We start from the raw sequence: 27,228 nt of genomic DNA, 5'->3' as shown, positions 1-27,228 counted from the left end.
TCACTAAAAGTAAGGTTAGAACATCAAAATGCTGTAAAATGTAGAGAAATTAAAAAGTTAGAAATGGCTAATCACATATGCAGGAAAAACGGAAACCATCCATAATATAAATCTCACTTGTCTGTTTAAATGTATGCATGTATGCATGCCTAAAACTTTCGACAGAGGTGACAGATTTTCACAAGATCGGTATCGTTTTGAAACTCGACCCTTCGAATGACAAATATAAAAAATTGACCAAAAACGTTAATTCCTTCACCCATAACTGAGCACTTTTCTACAAGGAGGAGTCGCTTTTTTTGCCAAAATTTTTGAAAGTCATCCCTTCTTTTCGATTGACTAGCCTTAATTTAAACCTTTGTCACTTCCCGTTTGGCGATGGACGCAACAGCAAAGACGTCACGTTTTTTTTCATGTTCTTTTCCTCCTTCGCGGCACAGGTTTGAACCTGCCTGCTTACTACCACTTTTTTTTTTTTTTTTTTGCTCAACACACACCTCCAAACACTTGGGCAATGCCAGGCACCCAGGTTAGTCTATCCTTAGAGGACAAAGTGAAAAATTATAAATAAAGAACAGTGGAGGGCAAGACTCAAAAAAGCAACACATATGCTAAGTGACAATCACCTATTAAGCAGACTTCATATAGAATTTAATATGGAAGCCATTAATTATAAAAAGATAGCGCCACCATTAAATAGCAAGTCACTTCAGGCTTTAAAATTCTTAAATTCTCATGAAAGTTTTTTTTTTTAATTATGGATGAAAAGTTTCTTCTGAAGTGGATGTGCGTTTCTTTTATTACACACGGAAGGTTGGATATTTTTCAATATATTTGCAATTGTAATTTTGCTTGCTAGACTGTTTATGACTACTTTGACCAGAAACTCGCAACTGAATCTATTGTTAGTACTTGTATTGTTTTTTATGTCCATTTTTATTGACCCTCCTTAGTTAAAAATTCCTTCAGATACTTTACCCAAAGATGTCTGAGGCAATATCATACTGTGTTTATTGCGAACGAGACGTTTCAAAATAAAAGAGCAAAATGCTTACCTCTACGACAGCATTATTGTTTAACTTTTGTTTGTTGCCAGTTGAGACAGGCCGGCTATCCACATAAATGGGGCGTTTCCCCTCATTGGCAATGAAGAAATCTCCAGTGTGACGCAATTTGATGATACCTTGAAGCCGCGAGATTTTCCATGCGGGTCCTTCCAGGGAAAGGTTCACATCAATTTGATTATCTTTCGTAGCACGACCAAGAGTGATCTACAAAAAAAAAAAAGGTAACGTTAATCTCATTATTCAAAGAAAGCAAGAACAATCAGATTTAATATTGAAAAGACCTGTATCATACTTGGTAAAATTCAGTTGTAAGTTATTCTCCTAGAGATTAAAGGTTCAATCCTCAGGGTGGGTGACACTTAAAAATACAATTGCGAATTACTTAGGACTTATACCCAGTTATGTCTGACAAAATGAGAGCATGCTAACTCTGTGGATTAAATAAAGGGTTCCGTTTGAAATTCTGTGTAGATCCCCAGAGTTCAACATAAAGATTCAACTTTAACAAGATGCACCTGAAGAAGGTTGGAGGTTACATCAACCTAAACGTTGTGAAAGTAACACTCAAAGTGAGAACAGTAGTTCAAAAGAATCCAAATAATTAAAACAAATTCATTCTTAAGATTTGCTCGTTCAATCTTTGTATTTGCCAATGATTATATTTCAAATTTGTGAGAGAATGCCAGGAATGTTAAACGTGTGATACAGTGATAAAATAGATAATTTTGCCCCAGATTACAGTGTGTGATATGGGTAGGTATGTATATGTCATAAGTTTGGAAATTTTAGCATAAAAATATTTATGTTCCAGGTGAAGAGCAAACTTTTCATCCTAGGTTAAGTACAGCATGCCATCCGATTTGAGTCACGATGCTAATAAAGAAATGTCAATGCTCTTAACTAAATAAACCAGAACAGGCAGCTTTCTTTCTTTTCGCTCTACAGTTATTCTAAGTCAGCTGGCGAATACTGAATAAAAATGTGTTATTAAATTCATTACTGGTGTTATTGGTGGCAGTTTAAGGACTTCTGATAGTGAGAAGTGAAAGCTCCTCGGTCTTATTTTGTTCATGATTAAAATAATATTGACAAAGATTAATATGAAAATCAATTGGAAATAGAATTTTTATTTTTGAATAACACAGACCAATATTTACCTTACATAATTGACAAAGCATTTAATTATGTATTGTATTAAAAATGCTATTAAATACCAGAGAGAAAACTGGTTCTATTTTATAGATAGGATATATGTTATGTAAATGAATGTGAGAGATGTCTGGTTGGTCAAGCTAGTTAATATGTCAGAAGATGATTGAAATAGTTTAAATTAAGTAGCAGTTAGTGATGTACAGATGACATCTCAGCAAACCTGTATGAAATTCCATAGATAATACTTCTCAGACACAAATGAAAAGCAACAGACTCGATACAGAGCCCTAACATATCAGTATTTTAACATTAAAGTCTTCAGTTAATGTGCTAACAGGATTGAGTATTTCTATAGATTGCTTGAAAAACCTTCATTAATCACTTGTCTAATTCTAGTTTACATAATGCCAACCCCACAACTCTTTGCAAACTGTCAAAAGCTTGCTTCAGATCCACAAAAGAAAAATCCAAGTTCTCCTTTTTCTAAAAAAAAAACTACTTTAAATATTAAGCAATATCTCATTCCTCCCAAAAAGCATGGCAAAAATAACATAGAAGTGCAACTGTGACTGTTCATATAAGTTTCATAGTACTAGCTGATGCAATTCTCTACCTGTATAAGAGCCAAACGTGTCTAACGATGGAGTACTGTTGCCACATATGAGCAGGAGCTGCTGGAAGCAGTTTATCCTGCCTTGACAGAGTTCAAAATAGACTTCGTAGCCTAGTGGGGGGATGCCCTTTTCTCTTCGCCGCAATCTTTTTTCCCCACAGAAGAGACGCTGCAAGCCTGTCTCCGCTTTATTATTATTTTCATGGCAAGTGCTCATCTGGGGTCCAATCTCTGGTCCCCACCTTTGCCAATCTTTCATGAGAAACAATCGTCTAGTTGAAACCACTGTCAATAATTTCCCCCCACTCTTTATCTGTGCCTAAACCTAGATTCCATGAATAAATCGTCTTTCTTAGAACTGCACGTCTGTGGAACTCTTCCGTTTCCCTGCTTTCTAGCTGACTACAATATGGTCATCTAATTCTTGGCCTTCGGGCTGGGATCAAAGTGTAGTATCTGTTCTGGCAGATGCTGCAAGCTATGACTAGCTATGACTAGCAAAGACCAGATGTGGGGGCAACCCCACATGCCTGACCATTAACCAGCTCCCATTTCCCACCTCTCGGGAGCTGGTCCCCTTTTTCCCTTCCCCCTCCCTTCACTCCTCACATTAAAAATTGGCCTTGTGCCTAATTTGCTCGGTGGGGGAGCAAATAAATACCATCTGTTCTTCAGATGCTGCACTTCTATTTCTTGTTCTCTTTCGGTGGAGGAGAAATCCTTCACGACTGAGACAATTTTTATTTTTGTACCTTTTCTCCACGTTAAAAAACGACCCTGGTGTCTAACTCTGTCCCGTGGGGAGGCATAGTAAATAGGTACAATATGGTCATCTTTCAGTTCAACGTGAACAAGTTCTTGATGAGCCGTCCCCTTAAGTAATCCAATTTACCAAATTTCCACTAACAATTACTACGATATTGTCCCATGATTCTTTATTTTTGAGTGGCCTCCAGGCCTTGATAAGTGGGGACTTCTTTGTAAAAAAACAAAAAAGCTAACACATTGAATCTTCTTAATATGATTCATAACATTGTAGAGATCAACAAATTTTTCTTTTAATAGTAAATCAATAAAAAATTGGTTCTCGTCCAGAATTCTTTATATTAAAAAAAAAAAATGAAGAAAAATTTGTATGATGTATGTACATATGATGAAAAGGAAATATCATATTCCAAAAAAATCATGTAAATTGATAAAATAGTTTTATTTTTATAAAGAAAATCAAATTTTATGAGTATCCAAATAGTGACAGTCTTGCCTGCCATTTTGAGAAAAAAAAAAAAAAAAAAAAAAAATCAAGAAACAAAAACATAACTCAATAATAATTCATACTTGCTAGATTTGTTTTAATGCCTACAAATTTCTTGATAAAATTAAAACTACTTTATCAATTTACACAAGTTTTTGGAATATATTTTCACTTTGTCACAGGTACGTAGATTATACAGAGTTTTCTTTATTTTTGTTTTTCAATATGGAGGGGATTTTGGACAAGAACCAAAAATTTCACAAACTCAGATTTAGAGCATGTAAAAACATTGAAATTTGATAATAGAGAAAAAATTTCTTAAGTATTTTATTTAATGAAGTCTTTAACATGGATTTCTTTCTCTCAACTCAAAGCCTTAAATTAAGGCCACTAAATTAATAAATAACCCTTTGTCTTTATATGCACAGACATACAATAATTGTGAAAAAAAACGCCAATATTTTTTTAACAAAAAAAAAAAAAAAAAAAAGAATCAGCCATCACCGAAGATAACCTAATTTGAAGTATCCCAAGGAAAACAAACAAACAATATCACTAGAGAAAGAATTGTATATTTCTAAAAAGAAAAAGATTAATTTTATTTACATTTAAGTTTTATCAAAATAACTTTATAAAATAAATGAGATATTGCAAGTTGAACATGGAGGTAATTTCACTATACTTACCTGTTTTTACACAAACTTGTTTATGATACCCACAAATACTTTGTTAGAATTAATATTTTATCAGACAGAGAGTGAATTCCTTAGTCTTTTGGCTTGTACAGTAATGTAGTATCTGTTCTGATACAACACTTCTTCATTTCTGCCTTCAGTTAGAAAAAGATTTCTCCTAGTCTGAAGTAATTTTTATTCCAATCCAGTGTCCCTTTTTTGTAGAGCTGGATTTTTTCCGATATTAAAAAGAAAAAACAAATGACCTAACTTTTCCCTCAAGTGGAGGCAAGTAAATAGGTTTAGTTGTTTTGTTTTATGATATAACAACTCTTTTCGGGTCATTTAATGCTAAATCCAGTAATTTGGGGAAACGTTTTTATGCTTCAAGTTGTTGATATCTTCGAATATTTATTCATCATGTTTGGTTTGGTTGTTTTGTAGAGGAAAATTGTTGATTCTGTTTTTACAGTACATAACTGAATTTTGAAAAGGGAAAGGAAACAAATAATATCAAGGTTTGTGTATTTTAGTTCAGTAAGCCAATATCTTTAGACAGCCTGATTTGATAACACTTGTGCAAGTAAATAGGGATGTAGGGTTTACATTAAATGAATAAATTACTTTTAGTTTTATAAAGTTGTGCAGTGTCTATTATTTATTCACTAAATAGAGGTTTTATTGTTTTCCTCAACAGGTTAATTAAAGTGAATGGTTGACGATGTAACACAAGTTTCAGAATTGATATTTTTGTAACGCACCACAATGGAGAAATACTTACTTCTTTTGACCGCATTAAATAACGCACTAAACGCCCACGTAACACGGCCAGAGTCTGATGATCAAAATCAGGAGGACTCACGCCTGAGGAAAAAAAAAATTATGTCAATATTATCAGGGAAGTGCCAAATTATTTTATAAAACAAATAGTTTCTTTACGTTCAAGTATATTTAACTATTCTATGTATTGAACAAATAATTAGTGACGGCAGCTGAAACTGAAGATTTCAATAGTGTCTTCAGATCTCTTAAAAAATTTTAATCCTTATTGAAACTTATTTGAATGTTTTGTTAAACTACCGATTTTCATAACGAACTAATGACTGAATATCTTCTTTAACATATTGAGCACTTGTCTGCGTGTATATATGAATGTCCGACTAAAACTAAAGAACAAAAAACAAGCACCCAAAAATTGATGAGCATTGCTGTAGACAAATATCTAAAATTTAGAACAAAAAAATTTGAAACTAAATTGGCATATAAGGTGCCTTCAATAAGTTTCCAGACTTTTTCATATTGATAGTACACACACATGTAACTCTAGTCCCCTTCAAAGTAATCTCCTCCAGCTGCAATGCATTTGTTGTACCGCTCCAACAACTTCTCAAAGATCCCATGGAAGTCCCTTATTTGTTAATGTGTCAATGAATAACCAAAAGTCACAGGGACAAGACCTTGACTATAGGGAGGGTGAGGAATTGCCTTGATACCCATCTTGGTCAAATAGGCTGGAACAAGGATGGAGTTGTGGACTGCACCCTTAGGACAAACTCTGCGCACATCTTCTAGATTGCAAATAATTATGTGTACAATTCCCACACTGACATCAAACTGAACTTATTGTCTCTATAAACACATGACTGTCCTTATCCATGAAATTCTTTATTTGACCAATCAACTCTGGTGTTCTGATTTCTTTACTCCTTCCAGATCTCTCATCGTCCCTCATAGATTCCCTGCCTTCCTTGAATCTCCGACGCTACTCAAAAACTGATACTCGATTCATACAAGATGGTCAAAAATCAGTCTGAAGCATTCCATACATTTCTGTAGAATTTTTTTTCCAAGTTTAAAACAGAATTATATTGCATATCATTCTTCTAAAGTGCAGATTGCATTTTTGAAATTAATCAGCTGTGACAATCGGACTTTAATAGAGTGTATTCCAATTCCTGCTGTAGCTGTTCATTTGAACTTAAAATCATAAAAATTGGTCAGTCATCTCATAAGAGGTATAGCAATAACATACTGGAATATTCAAGAATCTATGACAATTTTAAATAACTGTACACAAAAAGTCTGGAAACTTATTTAAGACACCTCGTATTTCGTAGAGGTGGTGAAGGTTCCAGCTATTTTCATGTACTAACTAACCAGAGATAATTTTTTGTTTGTTTTGAAAGTATAAAGGGGTCACCTTCCAGTAGGTACAAGTGTGGCCAATGTGTAATTGATTTAGTATAACTTCATTTTTCTGTTAGTTGTTTTTAGTATTCCATTCTCCAATGATTGGTTTAACATTTCGCAATTTATTAACACATTGACTCCATTTCTTGGTGATCCTTTTTTAATTTGAGGTATGTAGTCCATGTATGGTATTTTTTTGTTTAATTTTTCCCTTTGAAGCTCTTTTTGTTTCTTGGTCAGCTCTGTCATTTCCATTTAGCCCGATATGACTCAGTATCCAGCAAAGAACTATTTCTTTGTTTTGAATTGACGTATTTTGTTTGAATGTTTAGGGGGGGTTCTATCATTTATTTATTTTTTTTAAATGTGAGGTTAGAAAGAACAATCACGTGCAAATTTGTATTTTTTTAAATAAACAGATATTTATTTATATAAAGTTTCATATTTTCGGCTTATAAAAAAGCCTTCATGAGGATTTTTTTAAAAACAATACAATATATTTTCTTTTCTTACGTGTCATGATGTTTAGTAGAGTGGTTGTGTATTGTAAGTCCAGTGGTAAGCGCTGTTCGTGCGCAAGTCTGAATATAATAAACTTTTTTGCTTACTTTTAGTAATTAGGTTAAGAGTCAAATTAATAGCAATAATTTTGGCACTATATATTGATGCTGCATTTATTATTCTTTTGTTTAATTTTCCTTCACATGATACGCCCCCCCCCCTTTATTTTGACTCTTGGAATCGTTGGTATATATAAGTAGTGGTTAGGGTGGTTGATTCTTATGTTTTGGAATTCTTTGTGAAACATTATTGGGTTTGTTTTGTCAAATTTTGTGTCCTTTTAATTGACATGTTGGGATTTGGGAAATGACTGATTTGTGGATAATATTTATGTTTATTTTTGGCATCAGTTCTTCAGTTCATAAGCTCAATAGTTTGATTCTTTTGTTGTCTTTCCCAAATAAGGTTTGTAATCATAGGCTGAATTTAATTTTTTTTTTTAAATGACTCATATATATATATATGTTATGCGACTACATCTTCATTCATGGATATCACTTTAAATATCCTTTTGTCGTTTTTATACTTTTTTGAGCATTGCTCTCGTTGAACTTTAGTTTTCAATTTTTGGTACTTGTACAGTTTAATCAAGACATTAAAAAATAAAAATATCAAAAAACAGGTTATATTGTACGTATCCATTTGGGACTGAAGATCTCAAAAAAAAAAAAAATTTCACTTAATTTGATTATTTTTTTTTTTTTACAGCGGAAAAACATGTTTTTATGACAGCGCATTGAAGGTAGCCATCTTTAAATTTTTTTGAAAACGCCACAGGGGGATAACTTAGTTTAAAGCACCGACACTCCCTCCCCATCTTTAATACTAGCTTTTCTTCCTAAAAATCGAACCTTTTGCTCGATATCATAAATTGTTTTTTTCGATGTAAAAAAAAAAAAATACTACTAGATCAAATTAAGTGAATTTTTTTTTCTTTTTCGGAGAACTTCATTCCATAACGAATATGTACAATATAACTTTTTTTCAATATTTTCATTTTTAATGTCTTGATTAAATTGTACAAGTACCCAATTTTTTGCTAACCAGCAATGTTATAGCAAGTATAAAAAACTGTTTTTGCTGATTATTTTCCTCTGAAGAAAAAAAAGTTAAATTTTTGAAACTCGATGGAATAAGGAAATAATTCATTCTACCTTGTATTCCTAGTTTATAACAGTAAATTTTGCAATTGTTAATTTGAATAATTCCACACATATTGGTGCTCTATCTTGGATATTGAACATTTTTTTCCAGAATAGAAGTAAACTATTAATATTAATATAATTATAATTAATATTAAACTATTAATATCAATACATAGGTTTCCATTTGATATATATAAAATGTGATGTGACTCTTGCATATGTTTCTTAAATAACAGTCACACCTCAAATACTTATAATTTTGTGTTTGATAAAATATTGAAGAGCTAGTTTTCCTTTCTTATTGCTAGTGGGCCTTCATTAGCCTCTACTATAGAGGCTTTCCACTCAAGATCTACTAAAAGTGCCAAGTTCGATTCTCAATCCTTGGTGGTGGGTTTTTTCAAGTATGTAGGTCTTGCTGCTTCACATATGTTTCATAGTCCAGCTTAGATCACACTATGGATTTGATACAGTTTTAGCATTTGCTTATTTGCTCCCCAGTAAGTGTGACCTACTACTTTTGATAAGTTCATGGTTTTGTTAAGTAAATAATATGGGAGATAAAAAAGTTAGTTTTCGGTCAAATATAATCCAGAGAAATTTATTATTCATCAACTATTTATATTCGATTTTTATTCAATGTCAAGGTTTGGTCATTGTGCGTTTTGTTTTTAGAGGTTACAAAAGCATACATATTTTGGTTTGGTTTCTGAGAATTTGAAACTATTTTCTCTTAAAAATGACATCACTAAGATATCAAAATGAGGAGTCGGCAACTTCAAACTTCTGCAGACCATTCAGAGAGAATTAAGTACAGAATTTGCATGTAATTCTAAAGTGCTGCTAGAGAGCAAGAGAAAAATATAACTTAACATAAGCAATGAATAAAAAAAAAAAAAAAAAACAATGGAAAAGGTTTTGTTTTTTGTTTTAAATTTTTCTTACCCGTGACACTGTCAACTAAAACCTGCCATTTGGGTAATTCCTGTTCCAGATGTCGTACCTCCCTTTTGTTTCGTCGATCTGCAATATCTAATTCTGAAAATAAATAAAATAAGGTTAAATTTCTATTTATAGAATTACAAACATTAGACAAACATTCAATAATTCAAAGGCTCCATCACTTGCTCTTTCAAAGGAAGACGTATTAGTCATTATATCACTACGAAGTACTCTGGTCCCCCCTCGCCAATCCTTCACGAAAAACACTCGTCTAGCTGAAACCACTGCCAAAAATTTTCACCACTCCTTATCTGTGCCAAAATCAAAATGTAGATTCCATGAACAAAGCTTCTTTCTTAGAAGTGCCCGCCTGTGGAACTCCGTTCTGGTTGCCTGTTTCTCACCTGACTACAACCTGGATGTCTTCAAGTCCAATATAAACAAATTCTTGATGAACCGCCCTCTTAAGATACTTCATCAAATCTCCAATACTAATGTGTTGTACACGCAATAACCCTTATCCCCGAGTGGCCTCTCGGCCTTGATAAGTGGTGACTACCTTTGTAAAAAAAAAAAAAAATGTAATCATGATACAAAAACACACAAAATCAATGCTACAGTCACTAAAATAAACTGTTGGACATTTATGACAAACTTAGCGGTAAAATTGCACGAAGGATTTATGAAGGGGGAAGGGGGGGCATGCCGTTTTTTGGGGGGGAGGGGTGTCTTTTAATCAAATTTTCTCTGTTGGAATGTACATAGCTAATACATTACCTCATTCCAAATAAAGCTTTGGATTCTATATGAGAGATTGACTTTATTATAATTAAAAATAAAACATTCAGAGGAACCTAATTATTACTTTTATTAATGCAAAACAAATTAAAAGGATTAATATGAGGCATTTAACCATAACTTAATTTTTTTTAAGAAGAAATAATTACTTACCATGTTCCAAAACTTCATCTCGGGGATCCCTTTAGTAAATAAAAGATAAGTAAAAAAAAAAATGACACTTTTAAGAAATATTTCTATGAAAATAAAAAAAATATATATATATTCATTGTAAAGTATTTAGACAAAATGAAAACTATTTATGAATACATCTATATAATAAAATCAGACAACATATCATGGTAACTTATGTACAAGCAACTTCTTTTTAAATATGTTTTAAACAATTTTATTCACTTAATATAATGACCTGACGATTTCTTACTTCAATTAAACTTCACAAAAACTTTTTTTTTGTAAAAAGAGAAAATAGGCATCAACAGATAATATCTGCTTAAAATATATTTCTACATTGTTCTAGCCTTCTATAAATTATCTATATAAAATACAATGCTTCAATCAAACTACATCACCATTTTAAAAAAAAGGGTAATTATTCTGTACTTTGTTTCATTTTTTAAAAGAAAAAAAAACTTTAAAGTATTTATACGATTTAAATTTTAACATTTTATACTACATCCTATTGATTATATTGCAACACCAATTATGAAATTTATTTCTTCATTAAGTTATCTAAATTATCGTTCCACAATGTCTATAGAATTTTGGTCTGTGTTTTCTGTGTTTAAATGAGAAATTAACAATCTTCAAAATAAAATTAAATTTGATAAAAACAGATAAATTTTATTAAAACAGTAAGAATTATTAAGTGTTAATTACAAACATAAAATATATGGTTTGATTATAGACAATTTTAAGTTCAGAGGCAAATTTCCATAATTTAATGGAATTGCTTATTTTACCTAGAAGTGTTTTGTTTTACATATTTGCTGCATGTAGACATGTCATGTGTTAGTTATGATTTTCAGTTTCCTCTTTCCAAAATGCTTCTTGGTTTTGACAAGTATACAATGAAAATTTCTAGATTAGTAGAGAAAACAGTTTAGTTTTGAATATATGCATATAGAGAGAGGAGGAAACACATGCGTATGTAATGGGAGACAACTCTCCAATGCTGAGAGGAGCTAATTCATACCATTAATAAAGTTGAGTAATAAACGAATAAAATAACAAAATGCTATGACATAGTGAATGGAAATGAACAAAAGTATGACATACTGACATTTCTAAAACAGATTTTTAAATTCATTTATTAAAATCTTATTCAGTTCTTACACGTTAAAATATTTAGCATCTCCATTGCATTATTTTAGTCAATATCTAAAATAGTTACCTTTTAGGTGGAATAATATTAGGAACGAAAAAGAATGTCACTAGTCACTAGAAAAAGTCTTTGTGTGTCAGATGCCATGCTATTTAGGTCTAAATTACAAACTCCAACATAATTTACATAGATATGTATGAATGGATTTTTAAAAAAGAGAAAGAAAAACTCCCTTACTGAAGTTCATCATCATCCATCATGTCTTCAACATCTGAGAAGCTTAATACGTGGTCACCTCGTGGCATTGGTTGGACTGTACAAAAAAATAAAATATGTGAAACATGGTACAAGCAGAATAAGACACATAATATAAATACAAACTACCACTGACAAATTACATGTACACACACACTTTTTTTTTTTTTTTTTTTTTTTTTTTACACGGTGGTCACCACTTATCAAGGCCCAGAAGCCTCTCAGGGATAAGGGTTATTGCAAGTACAGTACGTTAGTGTGAAGATTTGAAAGTGTTTACTTAAGGGGGCGGTTCATTAGGAATTTGTTAACGTTGGACTTGAAGACATCCAAGTTGTAGTCAGGTGGGAAGCAGGCGTGCAGTTCTAAGAAAGAAGCTTTGTTCATGGAATCCACGTTTTGATTTAGGCACAGATAAAGAGTGGTGGAAATATATGAAATGATTGCTGCATCTTTCCAGATGATCGCCGTCATGTTGAGTTCTCCCCATCTCGTCGTCCATGCCATCTTAGATGACTCCGCAGTCCCGCCGCAGATTTGCACATCTTGAAGCAGATGTGACATACAAATTAAGCAATTCCCGCTGAGTTTACTTTATTGGAGGCTGAAGGGTATTCCTATGAACAATCATGTCTTCTCAAACCAGCAGTAGACTTGCAAACACCGCTACATATTAAACAGATTGTTTGGTTTGGACTACATATTAAACAGATTGTTTGGTTTGCACTAATAGGTACAAAGTTGACCTGAGCAGGAGTTTTGTGTGACTTAAGATGGTTGATGTAGCCAGCTTTTGACAGAAACACTCGTTCACAAGTATCGCATTTCCAGCTGTGTGTGTCATCGTTAAGACCATCAGTTAAACCTTTGCAACGCTCTCACTTTAGATTGCAGTGGACCTGCTTTCTTTTCTCTAGAGAATCACAACTTTTTATTCGGACATGCAGAAAACATTGTAATCAGTTTTCATCCAGACAAAAAGGGCTCCTAAGGGATCAAAATTCAAAAATTAGTACTTGGGGATCATTGGATTTTTATAACTGATAAAAATAGCTGCTAAGGGGTCATAATTGAAAAAAATTCCAACTTAGCAGGTGTAAGTCAACTAAACGTTACTTATATCCATGCACAAATATACATTTATACATTTAATAACATTATTTTTAAAGGTTTTCTATGCAGATGGTAACAAAATGCTGGATATATATATATATATATATATATATATATATATATATATATATAGCAAATTATAGTGATTCAATGAAATTTAAAAAAACCTTTAAATCAAGGATTTTTTATTATTCCAAGTAAGACAAAGAATACTTTAGAAATTTTATCTCCTTATCTATAGGGTTTCGATGCCTACCATCTCTTCAGAGGAGAAAATGTTAGCAAATAGATATAACGGTATTCACCCTATTTGCTAAACCTTTATATCCTTTCTTCAATTTCCCCTGCTATATGACGTCTATTTAATCAATTTTTGATTATGATTTTCCATGTCTAACTGACTTTAGCAAATAGGGTGAATACTATTATATCTATTTGCTAATATTTTCTCCTCTAAAGAGATGGTAGGCATCGAAACCTTATAGGATAAGGAGATAAAATTTCGAAAGTATTCTTTGTCTTACTTGGATTAATAAAAAATCCTTGATTTGAATAAAGTTTTTTTTTAATTTCATTGAATCACTATAATTTGCTTTATTTGCTCTATCCTGTAAATTGAGCAATTCCTATTTAGATGGGATAATACGTAGAGTATTACGACCAGTAATATTTTGTAAATCTTATAATCACAGGTTTCCATACCAGCTGATTGTTAGATAAATCGATTTGGAAGTATATATATATAAGAGCACACAGTATCAAAAATCCTTTCCAAAACAATTCATTTTAATCGTCACAATATAAAATGCTGCTTACCCGATTGATCTGGCAATAAATGGTACTGCTTCATCAAGACCCAATGGTTTTGTAAACAAGTGGCTATCCGTGAAGGGTGGAATACATCACGATTTTTAGTGAGTAAATCTTGGAAGATTTCTAATGTGGGTTGACTCGTCTGAAATAACAAAAACAAATAATGATAGCAGAGTCCAATGCTTAATCTCAAGGATGAGAGGGAGAAATTTTAGAGAAAATTTTGGTTCTTGTCCAGAAGTCCCCTATATTGAATAACAAAAAAAAAAAAAAGAAAAGAAAAATCGGTACTTGAGCAGAATTAGAGCCAGACATAACTAACTGGTCGTTCGGCTTTGTTCTGAACAGGACGTCAATCGCCAGCTTTCGACGAGCATCGCCAATTATCAAAGTGTAATATTGCTACTTAAGGAAAATACTGAACAAAACATTTAAATATAATAAAATCACCAAAAAAAAAAATAAAAATAAAAAATATAACGAAAATAAAAAAGAAATAACCATCAACCGTAACAATTTGTTTTATTCTTGTAACAAATGTTTTTTAAGTGAAAAAAATAAAGTATATTTTTTTTTTCAACCAATTTTTTTGGGGTCAAACAAAATTGGACAAACTAATAAGAAAACCAATATTTTGTGTTTTTATTATATTTTTAACAAAGGTTTAAAAAAAAAAAAAAAAGAAAGCACTTTTATGTGTTTTTTATGTAATATATTTTACATTTTTTTCTTTAATTTTCTAATTAGTGTAAAGTAAACTTGATATTTTTTTCTTTTCATGAACATTTTTTTCTTGTAGGGTGGGGCTGGGCAACCGATTTTTAAAAATTAAATTAAGACAGCCGGGATATTTCCTTAGGATTAGGTAAATTTTTCTATGGTCGCATCAGACAATATCAAAGTGGGATGAGAAGAGACAGCAGATGTGGAAGCAACTTTGCCAACCCAATCGATATATGGTTTAAAATGGAGACAAAAGGATCATTACCAAATTTCTGTCTTCACATAAACTCGAAAAGATAACTGTTGAGAAGTTTCTGGCTGATTCCATTGATTTTTTTTTCCAATATTTTCCCCGAAGATTGTCTGCTCCTTTGCCACGCATTGATTAGCATTTTAAGTCAGATTATAATCAAACCCGAGCACATGATGTCATGATCCAAGCAAAGCTGAGCAGGTGGTTGGTTACATCTGGTTTAAATTCTGCACAAGTACTAAGAAATCTGTATGTACGTACCCAGCAAGCAAAAATATCACATTCCAAAAATCACATAAATTGATAAAGTAGCTTAATTTTTATAAAGATAATTTTTAAGTGATTAATAGGCATTACAATATAATTCTTGCAAATTTTGAATTATTGCAGAGTTATTTTCTTTGTTTTTCAAACTTTATTTTTAAATAGCAACCGATACTCATAAAATTTGATTTTCTTATTTAAAAATAAAAACTACTTGATCAATTTATGTGATTTTTGTTGGTACATACATCGGACCGATTTTTTTTTTTTTTTTTTTTTTTTTTAAATATAATCTTGTGGACAAGAACCAAAAATTCTGTTTCATGCAAAAAACACAGATGGTTAAACACAACATTTTTTTTAAATGGTGTTAGTTCAAAACACTTTACAACTGCCATATCCATGTGTGGTGTTAATTCAGGATACAGATTTTGTAAAATACATAGCATAACAATCCAGGATATATTAATAACACTGGTCAAATTTGTCAAATTCACTGTCACTAGTCAAATTTGTTGTTGGAGTTTTTTTCAGTCGATTTAGGACGAATTTGATGCACTGAATCCAAAACACATATTAGTTTTGCTCAATCAAACCAAGTCTCTTGCGTTACGTTTTTGTTCACAGGTATTCAGCATTTTAGAAGTTAGTGGAGGTTAAATGCCAAGTTGAAAAGGTATCAATTTGAAGTCATAAAACTTCAAAATCTTCCAAAAATTGGTGCAGTACCATGCTCAGTATTACATGAGGAAGAATTGGTCTGTGCAGGAGGAATTGATGCCTTGCAAAGAAAGGAACATCATCAACGACTCTCTGGTGAACAGAGACAGAATACTCTTTCAACCATTGCACCTATCTCTGTCCAGGTCTTTATTTATCCTTCCTCCTCTCAAATCTATCCTTATCACTTCTTTTCATATTTCCCCTGCCAATTAACCTTGCTACTTCAATTGTTCTATATCTATTATCACAAGCATTCTCATCCATTCTTCAACGTGACCAAACCAACAGAGTCTCCTGTTCATCTATCTCCCTTATCCTGTTCAGATTTAACTTTCACTCCTAGATAATCAGATGCAAGCCTGTCTTTAAGACCCACATCACGCAGCCATCATATCATACGTATCCATGCAAGACATACCTTCATCCCTAACCAACTAGGTTTCACTTTCATGCATGTCTGATAGGCTCTTCCGGTGATCGACAACAGTAACACTCCACTGGTTAGTAATGGCATAAATTTCTTGGGCTTGGGAATAAAACTGATGAAATGTGTGACTTACTGAGGAGACTTTCCCCAAGAGAGATTCTTCATTTTTACTAAAAAGTGTTTTCGCCTGGATGTTGGCAATAACATCAGGATGAAGTTGTTTCATAGCCGTCACAGCTAACCTGAAAATATGAAAAACAAGATGTGGTGAAAAATATGAAAAAATTTTGGTTATAGTCAGCAAACGTACTGCCTAACTACTGGTGTGTTTGCTACTGGAAGCAGTGACAAGGTAAATCAGTTCGTTTCTTTTCACAATATAGCTGAGAAGGTGATCTATAAACTGTAATAATTGTTTGAAACTAGGTTGAAAAATGGGTGAGCGGTAAAGCTTTAAAGCAGTTCTAAATGAGTAAAACTGCCACTTAACCATATATTCAAACACTATCATATTTGAATGATATTGTCAATAACATAGTATAAAAATCAATTAGAATTGGCTAAATTAAAAATCTGATAAGATAACTTCATAGATTAGGTAAGGAGAAGTTCTTGGAATAAATTCTGTTTGTCGAAATTCCATTCAATGTTATGCACACAATTCATTACTGTGAAAGTTCTTATGAGGAGGAACAAGAGGCTGAAAACTCTGGTCAAACACATTCCATAGAAATAATAATAGAGCAGAAAAAAGCTAACAAGTACAACACATGGCTCTTTACACACAGACTTCTTTCTCCAAATTTACAACATGGCAAGGTAGAAAAAAAGGAAAAAAAAAGAAACAAAACAACACACTGAAGATGGAGTATACCTCTGAAATATATTTGTGATAAATTTCAAACAAGTAAAATATTTGTTTATTTTGCTAATATTATGTTGTGATTTGGCTTTCAAATTAAAACGACATTTCTATATGAACTCTCATCCTTGAAGTACTTGCTGACATTGGAGTTGAAGACAATCATGCCTAAAGAAAAGCAGTCCCATGGCAATGTTTTCTACAAACGCAAATTCTGTTTGATGTTAACACACATATTTGAGGAAAATTATTTGCAGCTTTGCAAAACAAGTTTTGTTTTGGTACTCTTTTTTTATCACTGATAACAGGTTTTGGTACTCTTTTTTTTATCACTGATAACAGTTTTTGGTACTCTTTTTTTATCACTGATAACAGTTTTTGGTACTCTTTTTTTTATCACTGATAACAGTTTTTGGTACTCTTTTTTATCACTGATAACAGTGCACTTTTACATGTTAATAATGACAGCATGACTCCATTAACAATGGTTGCTTTTGTTTTATGGCATATTTTCACTTTTCGGATTATTTAATGTCAAATGCAATAATTTCGGAAAAAAAGTTTTTATACTTCAAGTTCTTTATATCTTCAAATATTTATTCATTATGTTTGGTTCAATGGTTCTGTAGTGGAAAAATTGTTTTTGCTTTTGTCTTTTTATTTCTGAGCTGGGACAAATGGTGGTCGTAGCCAATTCAAAAGATAGCTTGTAAACAGTAAAACAGAATGCAAAACTTATTGGTCTATGTACGGTGTTTGCCAATAGAATCGAGAGTGGCCATGATTGAGTTTTGCAAAGGAAAAGAAAACAAAAACGATAACATCAATGTTTGGTGCATCTTAGTTCAGGAAACCAGTATCTTCAGACTGCCTTGATTTGGGAGCAAAACGTCTAAATATTGAGAAAAAGAAAGTGAAAAATTAACAAATGAAAAACTTACTTGGAAATAACAGGATCATAGAGGAGTGCGTACCAGCGTTCTTGAATTTCTTTCAAATTGAATTTGCAAGAGAATTTGATGCCAACATGAACTGAGGGGAGATCATTCGTCTGATTGTAAAAAAACAAAAATTAAAAAAAATGAAGAAAATAGAAAAAAATTAAGTGTTGAAAAAGTAAAAAGTACCAATTCAAAATATGAGATCAGATAGAAAAAAAGTTTTCTTTTTTCTTATACTTGTATGTATACCTGGCATTGCCCGGGTAGATATCAAGTTTGGTTTAGACACAGCTGCTGTACTAAGGATATTGAGCACTTTCATTGATACCCACACAAAAGAACAGAATCGTCCCACCCTCAATAAAAAAAAAGGAACCTCCCCACCAGATATTTCGGTAGAAGAGATACAAAGAAGTGTAAGGCAGGTTTAGTTTCAGAACAGTTTCCAATGGTTAGTTGTTCGACACAAGTCCTGGAGGTGACTGGTTCTCAGACAGTTCTCGAGTTGGAATCCACAGAGCAAAAGATTCTTCCCGTGTTGACACGAAGAAAACATACGCGAAGTTGCCACAGGAAGGTTTAATATTTATGGACCAATTCTGGTTTCTGATTGGTTGGTAGCAGAACATGAATTAATTTGATTCGTCAGTTCCTAGCAGCATCGTTTACAAATTGTTGTGGGGGAATCACCCTCCAAATGGACTGTTCTGTCCATTATATAAACCATAGACCTTTGGATCCCAGGAGTTGATTAAACACCAGAGCGACCCTCGCCTGCTTGGTGACATTTACTAATCTTTTCAGTTGTAACCTTTTTACGTTGTTGCTCCAGTAATACATTGTTTAAACTCTATTCCGTTGTTCTATTTTCTTTGTGGCTTATTGCAAGCCATAATAAAATAGAATCTCCCAACTGTGCAGGATCATACCCCATCATAGGGCAATAACATTGCAACAGAATTAGCTATTCTCCAGAACTCCCCTCTAAAAAATTAATAAATATATAAATAAATGAATCAAAACAACTTTTCTTTCAATCAAAATAGCAGCAAGTGCCTGTGCAAAAAACAAAAAAAAAAAAAAAAAAAAAAAAAAAAACGCAAAACAGAAAAAGAAAGGAAAAAGTTACTGGCTAACGCACTAGCCGTCATGGGTACGACGACTTATGATGTCTTGACACTGCAAAATAACGTTTTTAAACATACTTTCAGTTTGCTACACGTGCATGCCTTGCAAACATTTCGACACGAAAAGCGACTCCCTCTTGCAAGAAATGGATCAGTTGACCACCACAGAATCAATTTTTTTTATGCATGACCATAAAAAATATTCCACTAATTATGAGGTAAAAAATGGAAGGGCAGCAATATCACTACTACAGAGTAATATCACACACTGATTAGAATTTGAGGAATTTGCAAGTCACTTTTTGTTCAATGTCATAAAAATCTTCTATTATGTAAATCTCACCTCTCTGTTAGTGTGTGTGAATGTTTGTATATCTTGCTTAAACTTTCAACAAACGCAACCAACACTGACAAAATTGGTATTGTTTGAAAGCTCAGTCTCTTGGCTGACAAAAACCCAAAAATTGGCCAAAAACATTCATTCTTTCACCGTCAACTGGGCCATTTTTTACAAGGAGGGGTCACATTTTTTGTCAACATTTTTGCAACGTCATCATACGCCTTGCAATGACTAGCCTTATTTCAAAACTCACCGACGTCGTTTGTCGCAATGATGTGGAGGCTAAACGGTTGGTTTGTTTTTCACCTTTTCCTCCTTCGCGCTACAGATTCGAGCCTTCCTACCGCAGCTAATTTTTTTTTCTTTTTTTTTGCGCTAGCGCAAGTACTCGGTGCTATTTTTTTGTTTTTGTTTTTTTTTTAGGGAGTTGGTTAATTATTTTTTTTTTTTTTTTTTTAGAGTTCCATTGCTCAATACCCTTACCAAAAACCTTTCCACAACCAGGCAATGCCGGGTACTCTTGCTAGTATAAAATAAATGAAAAGAATCAAGGGAGATATAGTGCTTGAGCGAGTAGGTAAATGGATGAAATAGCTACAGAAATGAGTATTACCTGTTGGACTGCTGTAATCAAAGCTAAGTCATCTTGAGGTTTCCATCGGCCAAGATCTTTCGTAGATGCAGGAACTGGTGCAGGAACAGCATCCTTAGAAGAAATAAAAATTCTATTATTGATATCTGTAGAAAGAAATATCACTGATATTTTTAAAGATGAATTTAATTGCCAAAGAATTAAATTGAGGCAAAGGAAAGGAATGCATTTTAGCAAGTTTTTAGGTATGTTTACACTGTTGTAAAACGAGGGGCAAGAACAGATCTTGTGCATGATCTCACAGTAAAAGATGAGGGACAACGGTTGTTTCCTTTTTTGTTTCTCCCCCCCCCCCCCCAAATAAAAAAAGACATTCATAAGGAACTTCTACGCCCTAGAGGAGATACTAATAAAACGGCAGTTTTAGATCGTCTGTCAACAAAACAAATCGCTGGCCATCGGATAAGAAATTAAAATTGTCAATATTGTGTTGTAAAAATCTTTTCGGTTGATGAAGTTATCTCCCTCCTTCAGTGGGAGGATGTGACACAAGGGTCAGAAAATAGGATTGAAGACTCGGTATCCTAGAGGAAGAGCACTGGCATACAAAAAATGCCTCGGCAACCTCATTGGCATTCCTTGGTAAGGGCACCTGAGGCAATTAGCAATAAATTAATCCATTCTCAATGGGGAGAAGGCAAGGTCTGGGAAGGCGGATCTTCTAGAAATGCACAGAATCGGCAACGTGGAAGGCATTCCAAAAGTAATGCCTATTTTTTTTTTATTCTGTCCAAATGGATCAGATGGGATTGCAAATTGCATTGTTATGATGACTGAACTTATGCATTCATGACCTGAAAATTTCATCTCTGTTGCAGATATTGACAGTGTAAGACTAAGAAAGCAACCTTTGTTCATGGACGTAAATTGAAAGCAAAGCAGAGTCATTGAATTCCTGGCAAAACTTCATTGAGAATGGTGGTGACTATGTAGAAAAATAAATTATAGAGTCATTCTTCAACTTTTCGAGTTTAAGGAAAAAAAATAGAAGGCTTTACTTTTGGAAAGACTAATGCATAAACATTTGTGTTTGTGTGTGTGTGTGCAAAATATTCCAACTTTTGGTCATTGACTACTCTGACTCTTTACTATGTATGTCCGCTGACTTGGCATTCATACGCACTAAATTTCCCTCAAGACTTGTGTTAATTACCGGTGGCCTTGAGGTAGAATACTAACCTACAAAGTCAAAGGTCACTTTTTGACTGTTTGAATCTCCTGGCCAGCAGTAATTATCACTTTCTACACTGATGATTGTGTAAGCATTAAACATTAGTGTTTGTAGGTATACAAATAATTAACATTTATTTAAAATATATAGCGATATATATATATATATATTTCTGTAGAAATATTCTTTATTCACTTATATTTCCTTTTTATATATATAGCAATCTTTATTTAAGAAGCTCAATGTAATTACAGAGCCTATAATGAATAAATGACAAATGTCTATATTTCAAATTTCATGATGTTGACCATCTTACAATTTATTCCTTTAATTCAGTTGACATTTACAATTCTTGATAGTATTTGTTTTGTAGCACAAAATCATTCACTTAATTATTATATCAATCAGTGAATCTATTTTGACCTTAACTCATCAGAAAAAATAACAAGAATCAATTCATCAAAAGGAAATAAAATGCGTTTAGACATGATTGAAAAATCCAAAAATTGAAAGAGAAGCTGTAAATAACTTAGTTTGCTTAAATTACGCCATTTTGAACATGAATTAAGAAATAAATTGTAAGATGGTCAACATCATGAAATTTGGAATATAAACTTTTGTCATTTATTCAAAGTATATATATACATATATACATACATATACATATATATACATATATATATATATAGAGAGAGAGAGATATACATACATACACACACTTCCCTCCCATCATGCTTAAGTTAGTAAAACAAGTGCCTTTTTCTAGGCCCAAATGAAGCCATTTCAAGTGGTGATGGGAAGCAAGAAAGCAAATCAGACAACCATCTTAGACTTACCCTGCAACCTGAAATTAATTTTGAAAAATCCTTTCCTCAAATAATAAGTCAACAGTGGTTATTTCATTTTCTTTTTAGGTAATCAGAAATGATAATTTGTGTATATGAAAAATCAAATTACTGACGTAAATGATATAAATATTCTAGTAATATATCAAAATAAAAAGTGAGTATGAACACTGATGGAGCATATTTTGTTTTGCGGGTTTTTTGGTTTTTTTCCATCATTTTAAATGAAGAGTGTACACTAGTGAACATCACATTAGTACAGAATCGAATTGATAGAATGATGAAGAATGTAATTTGAAAAGCATTTTTTCTGATTTACTGACATTTGTTATTTGGTTTTGTTTTCGTGGAATTTAATAAAAAAAAACTTTTTTCAAAACAAAAAAAAATTTTTTTTAAAAAAGCAAAAAAGACAAACCTTTTGTTTTTGTTTTCTCTTGGTACCAGTTTTTGTGGTCTAAAAAATAAAATGTAAACTTTTTAATCTTAAAAAATAAATCTGTGCTCAGTGTGCTGATGTATGAAAATGAAACCTGGCCAGTGAAAGTCGAGGATATGCGCTGCATGGAGAGAAATGATACGAGAAAAAGAAAGGAGTACATGCTAGTGTGTGTGCCAGAGTTTGAAATGGACAGAGTAAATTCAGGGGACTTCTGCCATTACTGAACCAGCAGAATATTACAACTAAGGGAAGAGTCCACCAACATGTCAACAAATGTACGAGATGTACAGTGAAGGTGGAGGACATGCGTTGCATGAAGAGAAACGATATAAAAGTAATATGATGGATGTTTAATGTGAGTATTAAAGACAGGCTTAGTTCTGATAACCTCAAAGAAAGATTAAATCTGGACAATATAGGGAGATGACCCCATTGAAAAGATGGCTGAAAGTTCTTGGGTTAGAAGAGTTAGAACACTTGAGGAAGCAGGTCCAGTTCACAGAAAACTTGAGAGGAAGTGATAGGAATATACTTGAGAGAAGGAAGGATAAATATAGACCTGTCCAGAGATAGGTTAGTTTGTTTACAAGTCAATTTCTAAAAGCAGTCAAATGCTTGACAGCATATCGAATGGATATTAAACCGATTATGATGATGATGATGATAATGGATGTGTAATGCGAGTTTTAAAGACAGGCTTGTATCCGATGATCTCAGAGGAAGATTAAATCTAAACAGCATATATGAAAAAAAGGAGACTTCTTTGATTTGGTCACACTGAAAGAATGGGTGAGAATGCTTGGGTTAATAGATGTAGAACACTTGAGGTAGCAGGGTCAGTAGGGAGGGAAAATATAGGAAGAAGTGATAAAGATGGATTTGAAAGAAAGAGGGATAAATAAAGACCGGGCCAGAGATAGGTTAGTTTGTTTGAATGTCAATTTCTAAAAATTGTCCAACACAAGCATGTAAAACAAATGTTAAAGCTAATATGATGCCGATGATGCTTTGGGTTCAAACGGCAAAACAAAAAAATTACTGCCACAGTGAAAAACTGTGAAAATAGAAGTTACATGACTTAGTAAAGCTTAATGGCTAAAATGACGGTTGAATGATGAATATCATGAGAGGATTTTAAATAATGAACGAAACAAAATTTGATGTTTTATGAGAATGATTTATGACAACTGTTTATAACATCAGATTTGAAAATGACCATGTTGTAGCCAACAGGGAAGCAATCTTGTAGCAACATGTTCCAGAGATGAGACGCTCTTAGAAAAAACTCTGTTCATCAAAATTTTGTTTGATATTAGGCACACTGGGGTAGGGGAAAAAAAACTATTTGCAAAGGTGATAGTAAAACAAGTTACTGTGAAAATTTTATAAGGAGGAACCAAAATTAAAGCTCAATCGATCACTTCCCATGGAAATCACAAGTAGAGAAAGGCTAACATCTCTTCCGTGATAAAGGTGCTATATCGAGAACAGGAAAGATCATTCCTTGCTAAGTTGCAAAATTGATTTTGTACTCGGTCATGGCAGGAAAGAGTACTCCAAGCAGCATTTCTCCAGATCACATCTCAATTATCTCCCTTGTGTAATAAATATCCCAACAACAAAACATTAGTACATTACTCTAGTATCTGAGACATGGTATTCACCCGCTATCTCATACATTCCAACCGAGAGATCTTTTTAAGATTCTAACCGTCCCTTTAAGTGCAATTGTTTATATCTTTCTTGCACTTGATTCACCAGGTATATTTTCAGGTAGTTTCTGAAATTATGTTTCAGGAGTCCGGTTGCTTCTATAATTACTGAAATGATGGGAGATCTTACTAAGATTCCGCAGTTTCTTTTCTTGTCGTTCATAAGATTTTAGTATTTTATTTTTTCTCCTTTTAGCTCTATTTAACCTACCATCATTGACGACACTAACTTCTACTAAGGTTGCTTCTTTCTTTTGTTTTGTTTTACTTCTGTTGAAATTCTCAAAAATCAAGGGGCCTCTTCCTAGGAACTAACACTTGATCTTTATACGAGACGCATATTCGAATCTTCCATTACAGTTTGCTTTTATCTCGCAAATGTTGAGTTAGTAAAGAAGCTAGGAATATTAATTTTCTTCTCAGTTAATTACGTTATAGTATATCTTTCTTTTAGTATCTCAGTCTTACTGAAATCCAGAACAATAATTCATCTAGTCTGGTGGAATATCCAGCTTAGTGTTGTTACTAGTGTTGGGACAATTACTCAGAATTGGGAATTGTAAAAATCGGAATATTTGGGGCATCAGAATTAATATTGGAAATATTGGTGTTTATTTTCCGATGCACAAATCGATTCTTTTATTTGTCTTTTTTTTTTTTTTATTTGATTTTGTTTAAAGTAAAATCTTCCATTGCTGGTAATATTGAAAAATTAGTAAATATTCATTGATTTCAAAATACCAGTAAAGCTAAAATTGATAGATCATCCTCCACAAGCGTAATTTGGACGTTTAGGAAAATATCTGCACATTTAACATGTGCTTTTTATGAAAATCGGGGAAAATAACAATCTTATAGTTTAAATAATTAGAGGTTTATAAAGAAATCGGAATCGGGAATTTAGCACAGAATCAGGAAAAATATTGGAATCGTCCCATCACTAGTTGTTACTTGAAGTAGCATCACTAAGAGAAGATGCAGCAATCCTTATATAAGCCAGTGTATAGTGGCCATACAGAGAGAATTTTATTTGAGCTTCAAATACTATGTTATCTTGAATATTTAGTCAGCGTTTACTTATAGGTTGAAGTATCCTCATGTGAGGTTGTCCTGACAAACCCCTGTACAGAGCGACCGTAGGCATTAGCGGAACATGTCTAGTAGGCATTCAAGTTCTTTCTCCTTAGATATGAAGGAATGGCCTTTCAAAGATTATCATGTTATGGAGTGGAGTGTTTGTTTTATTTTTAATTGAATTCTATTTTCTGGTCTAAATAGTTCAGTAACTTGTATCACTCTGAAGGTTTTGATTGGTTCACACGTGTGACGAATTTACATCCATAATATAATGCTTCCACTATTGAAAAATACAGTTTATCAGAAAGCAAATACAGCAATATACAGTTAATCACTGCTACATCAGCAGGTACCTAATAACTTTTTTTTAATGAAAATTGCTCCAGAGAAAGCATGAAGCCACTTGATGTAAGGAGCATAAAAAAAAAAGAAAAATACTACTTCAAGGTAAAAAAAACTAGCCAACGATAATTTGAATGTTTATATTTTCAAGTCTCAACATAAAATTCAGTGCATATTTAGAATTACAATTATAAAAAAAAAAAAAAAAAGTCCAAAAATCTTTATGATATACATACGTGTCACAGAACAAAGATGTCATATTCCAAAAATCACGTGGGTTTGGCTAGTAACTTTTCTATTTGGCTAGTAAACGAAAATGCTTTGTTGTCAAAGGTCAACTAAAGATAAATTTGTGTGTAGAGCCCTGCATGGATAGATTCCAATCCAGAAAATAGTATTCCTTCCCCCTTTGTCAGAAATATTACTTATGGAAAGTGAGGACAAGGACAAAATAAAGGAAGCAAGTTACGAGACTGCCCAGAGTAAAACCAAAGTTCATTTTCTACTCTTTAATAATTGGTGATGTTTGAATGGTAGGGTTTTCTTTCCTTAACAACAAACTAAAACTATTGAATATTGTTGCTGCTAAAGTATAAAAAGGACAAAAGAGCAACATTTATTGAACTTATTCAAACTTGAAAGAAAACAGTGGATCACAGAAATACAGTCCGCATGTCTGAGATCCCCATTCTAAATAAACAGACATGTAAAAATTTTGAACCCAACAGGTGAGCATATGATTTCAAAAAGGCTTACCTTTTTCTTTTCGGGTGGGGGAATGGTAACTTTCTTCTTCTCTGGCACTATGGTAGCCACGGCATCCTGGGTGCTGGCAGTATCAGACTTTTCGGCTATAGGAAGCGCCTTCAACCTTCCACGGTCGGACTTCACCAAGCTGCTCTCTACAAGTTCATCATCAAACTTCTTACGCTTGATAGAGCGTGTGGAACTTCGCCTTGGCTGAACTGGAGTTGAAGTTTGCATTCTTCAATATCCACGCCTGGAATGGTTGGGGGATGGGGCAGGGGGACTGATAAGGGAGGATCTTGAGTGTGCTCTGTGCTGGTGAGGGTCAAGGGGATGGGGAGGGTGACTTTTGTGGATAAACGAGCAATCACCCTTTAATGGCAGGAAGGGTAGGAGTTTAATCCCAAGCTGTATGCTAGCAAATAAAATAAAGAAATTAAGAATTAGATTAAGGAACCCTTACCTTATATAGAGATTTTGTCCGTTTGTCGGTCATCATTTTTTTGTTTAAAAATAATAACTACATAGCAGAAATCATCTTTTTAAATGTGATAAATGCATTGCAAAATTTGTTCAATTTTGAAATATCAGATTTTTTAATTACTTTCAGAAATGGAAAATTTTGCTTTAACAGTAAATAATAAATGCACAACAAATAAGCCAAAACCTTTGGATCTTCAA

General features: G+C 32.9%; 1 protein-coding gene across 1 annotated transcript in view; it reads right to left on the bottom strand.

Moving 5' to 3' along the window:
• The window catches only part of LOC145248117 (microspherule protein 1-like), a 39,678-nt gene that overhangs the window by 1,086 nt on the left and 11,364 nt on the right, over window positions 1–27,228 (bottom strand). Inside the window, exons 2-12 of the mRNA XM_080109908.1 lie at window positions 26,557–26,962; window positions 22,646–22,684; window positions 20,173–20,265; window positions 18,093–18,202; window positions 16,423–16,531; window positions 13,903–14,041; window positions 11,956–12,031; window positions 10,548–10,576; window positions 9,600–9,692; window positions 5,540–5,622; window positions 1,056–1,271 (exon numbers count right to left, since the gene is read on the bottom strand). Of these exons, the coding sequence (XP_079966034.1) occupies window positions 1,056–1,271; window positions 5,540–5,622; window positions 9,600–9,692; window positions 10,548–10,576; window positions 11,956–12,031; window positions 13,903–14,041; window positions 16,423–16,531; window positions 18,093–18,202; window positions 20,173–20,265; window positions 22,646–22,684; window positions 26,557–26,784 (1,215 nt within the window). The 5' untranslated portion in view covers window positions 26,785–26,962. The remainder of the gene's footprint in view (window positions 1–1,055; window positions 1,272–5,539; window positions 5,623–9,599; window positions 9,693–10,547; window positions 10,577–11,955; window positions 12,032–13,902; window positions 14,042–16,422; window positions 16,532–18,092; window positions 18,203–20,172; window positions 20,266–22,645; window positions 22,685–26,556; window positions 26,963–27,228) is intronic.

Source organism: Euprymna scolopes, chromosome 26, assembly GCF_053919585.1.
Source record: "Euprymna scolopes isolate OS-2025 chromosome 26, ASM5391958v1, whole genome shotgun sequence".
Taxonomy (NCBI): Eukaryota; Metazoa; Mollusca; class Cephalopoda; order Sepiida; family Sepiolidae; genus Euprymna; species Euprymna scolopes.
The sequence above is the reverse complement of the archived record's forward strand: the minus strand, read 5'-3'. Positions and strand labels throughout refer to the sequence as shown.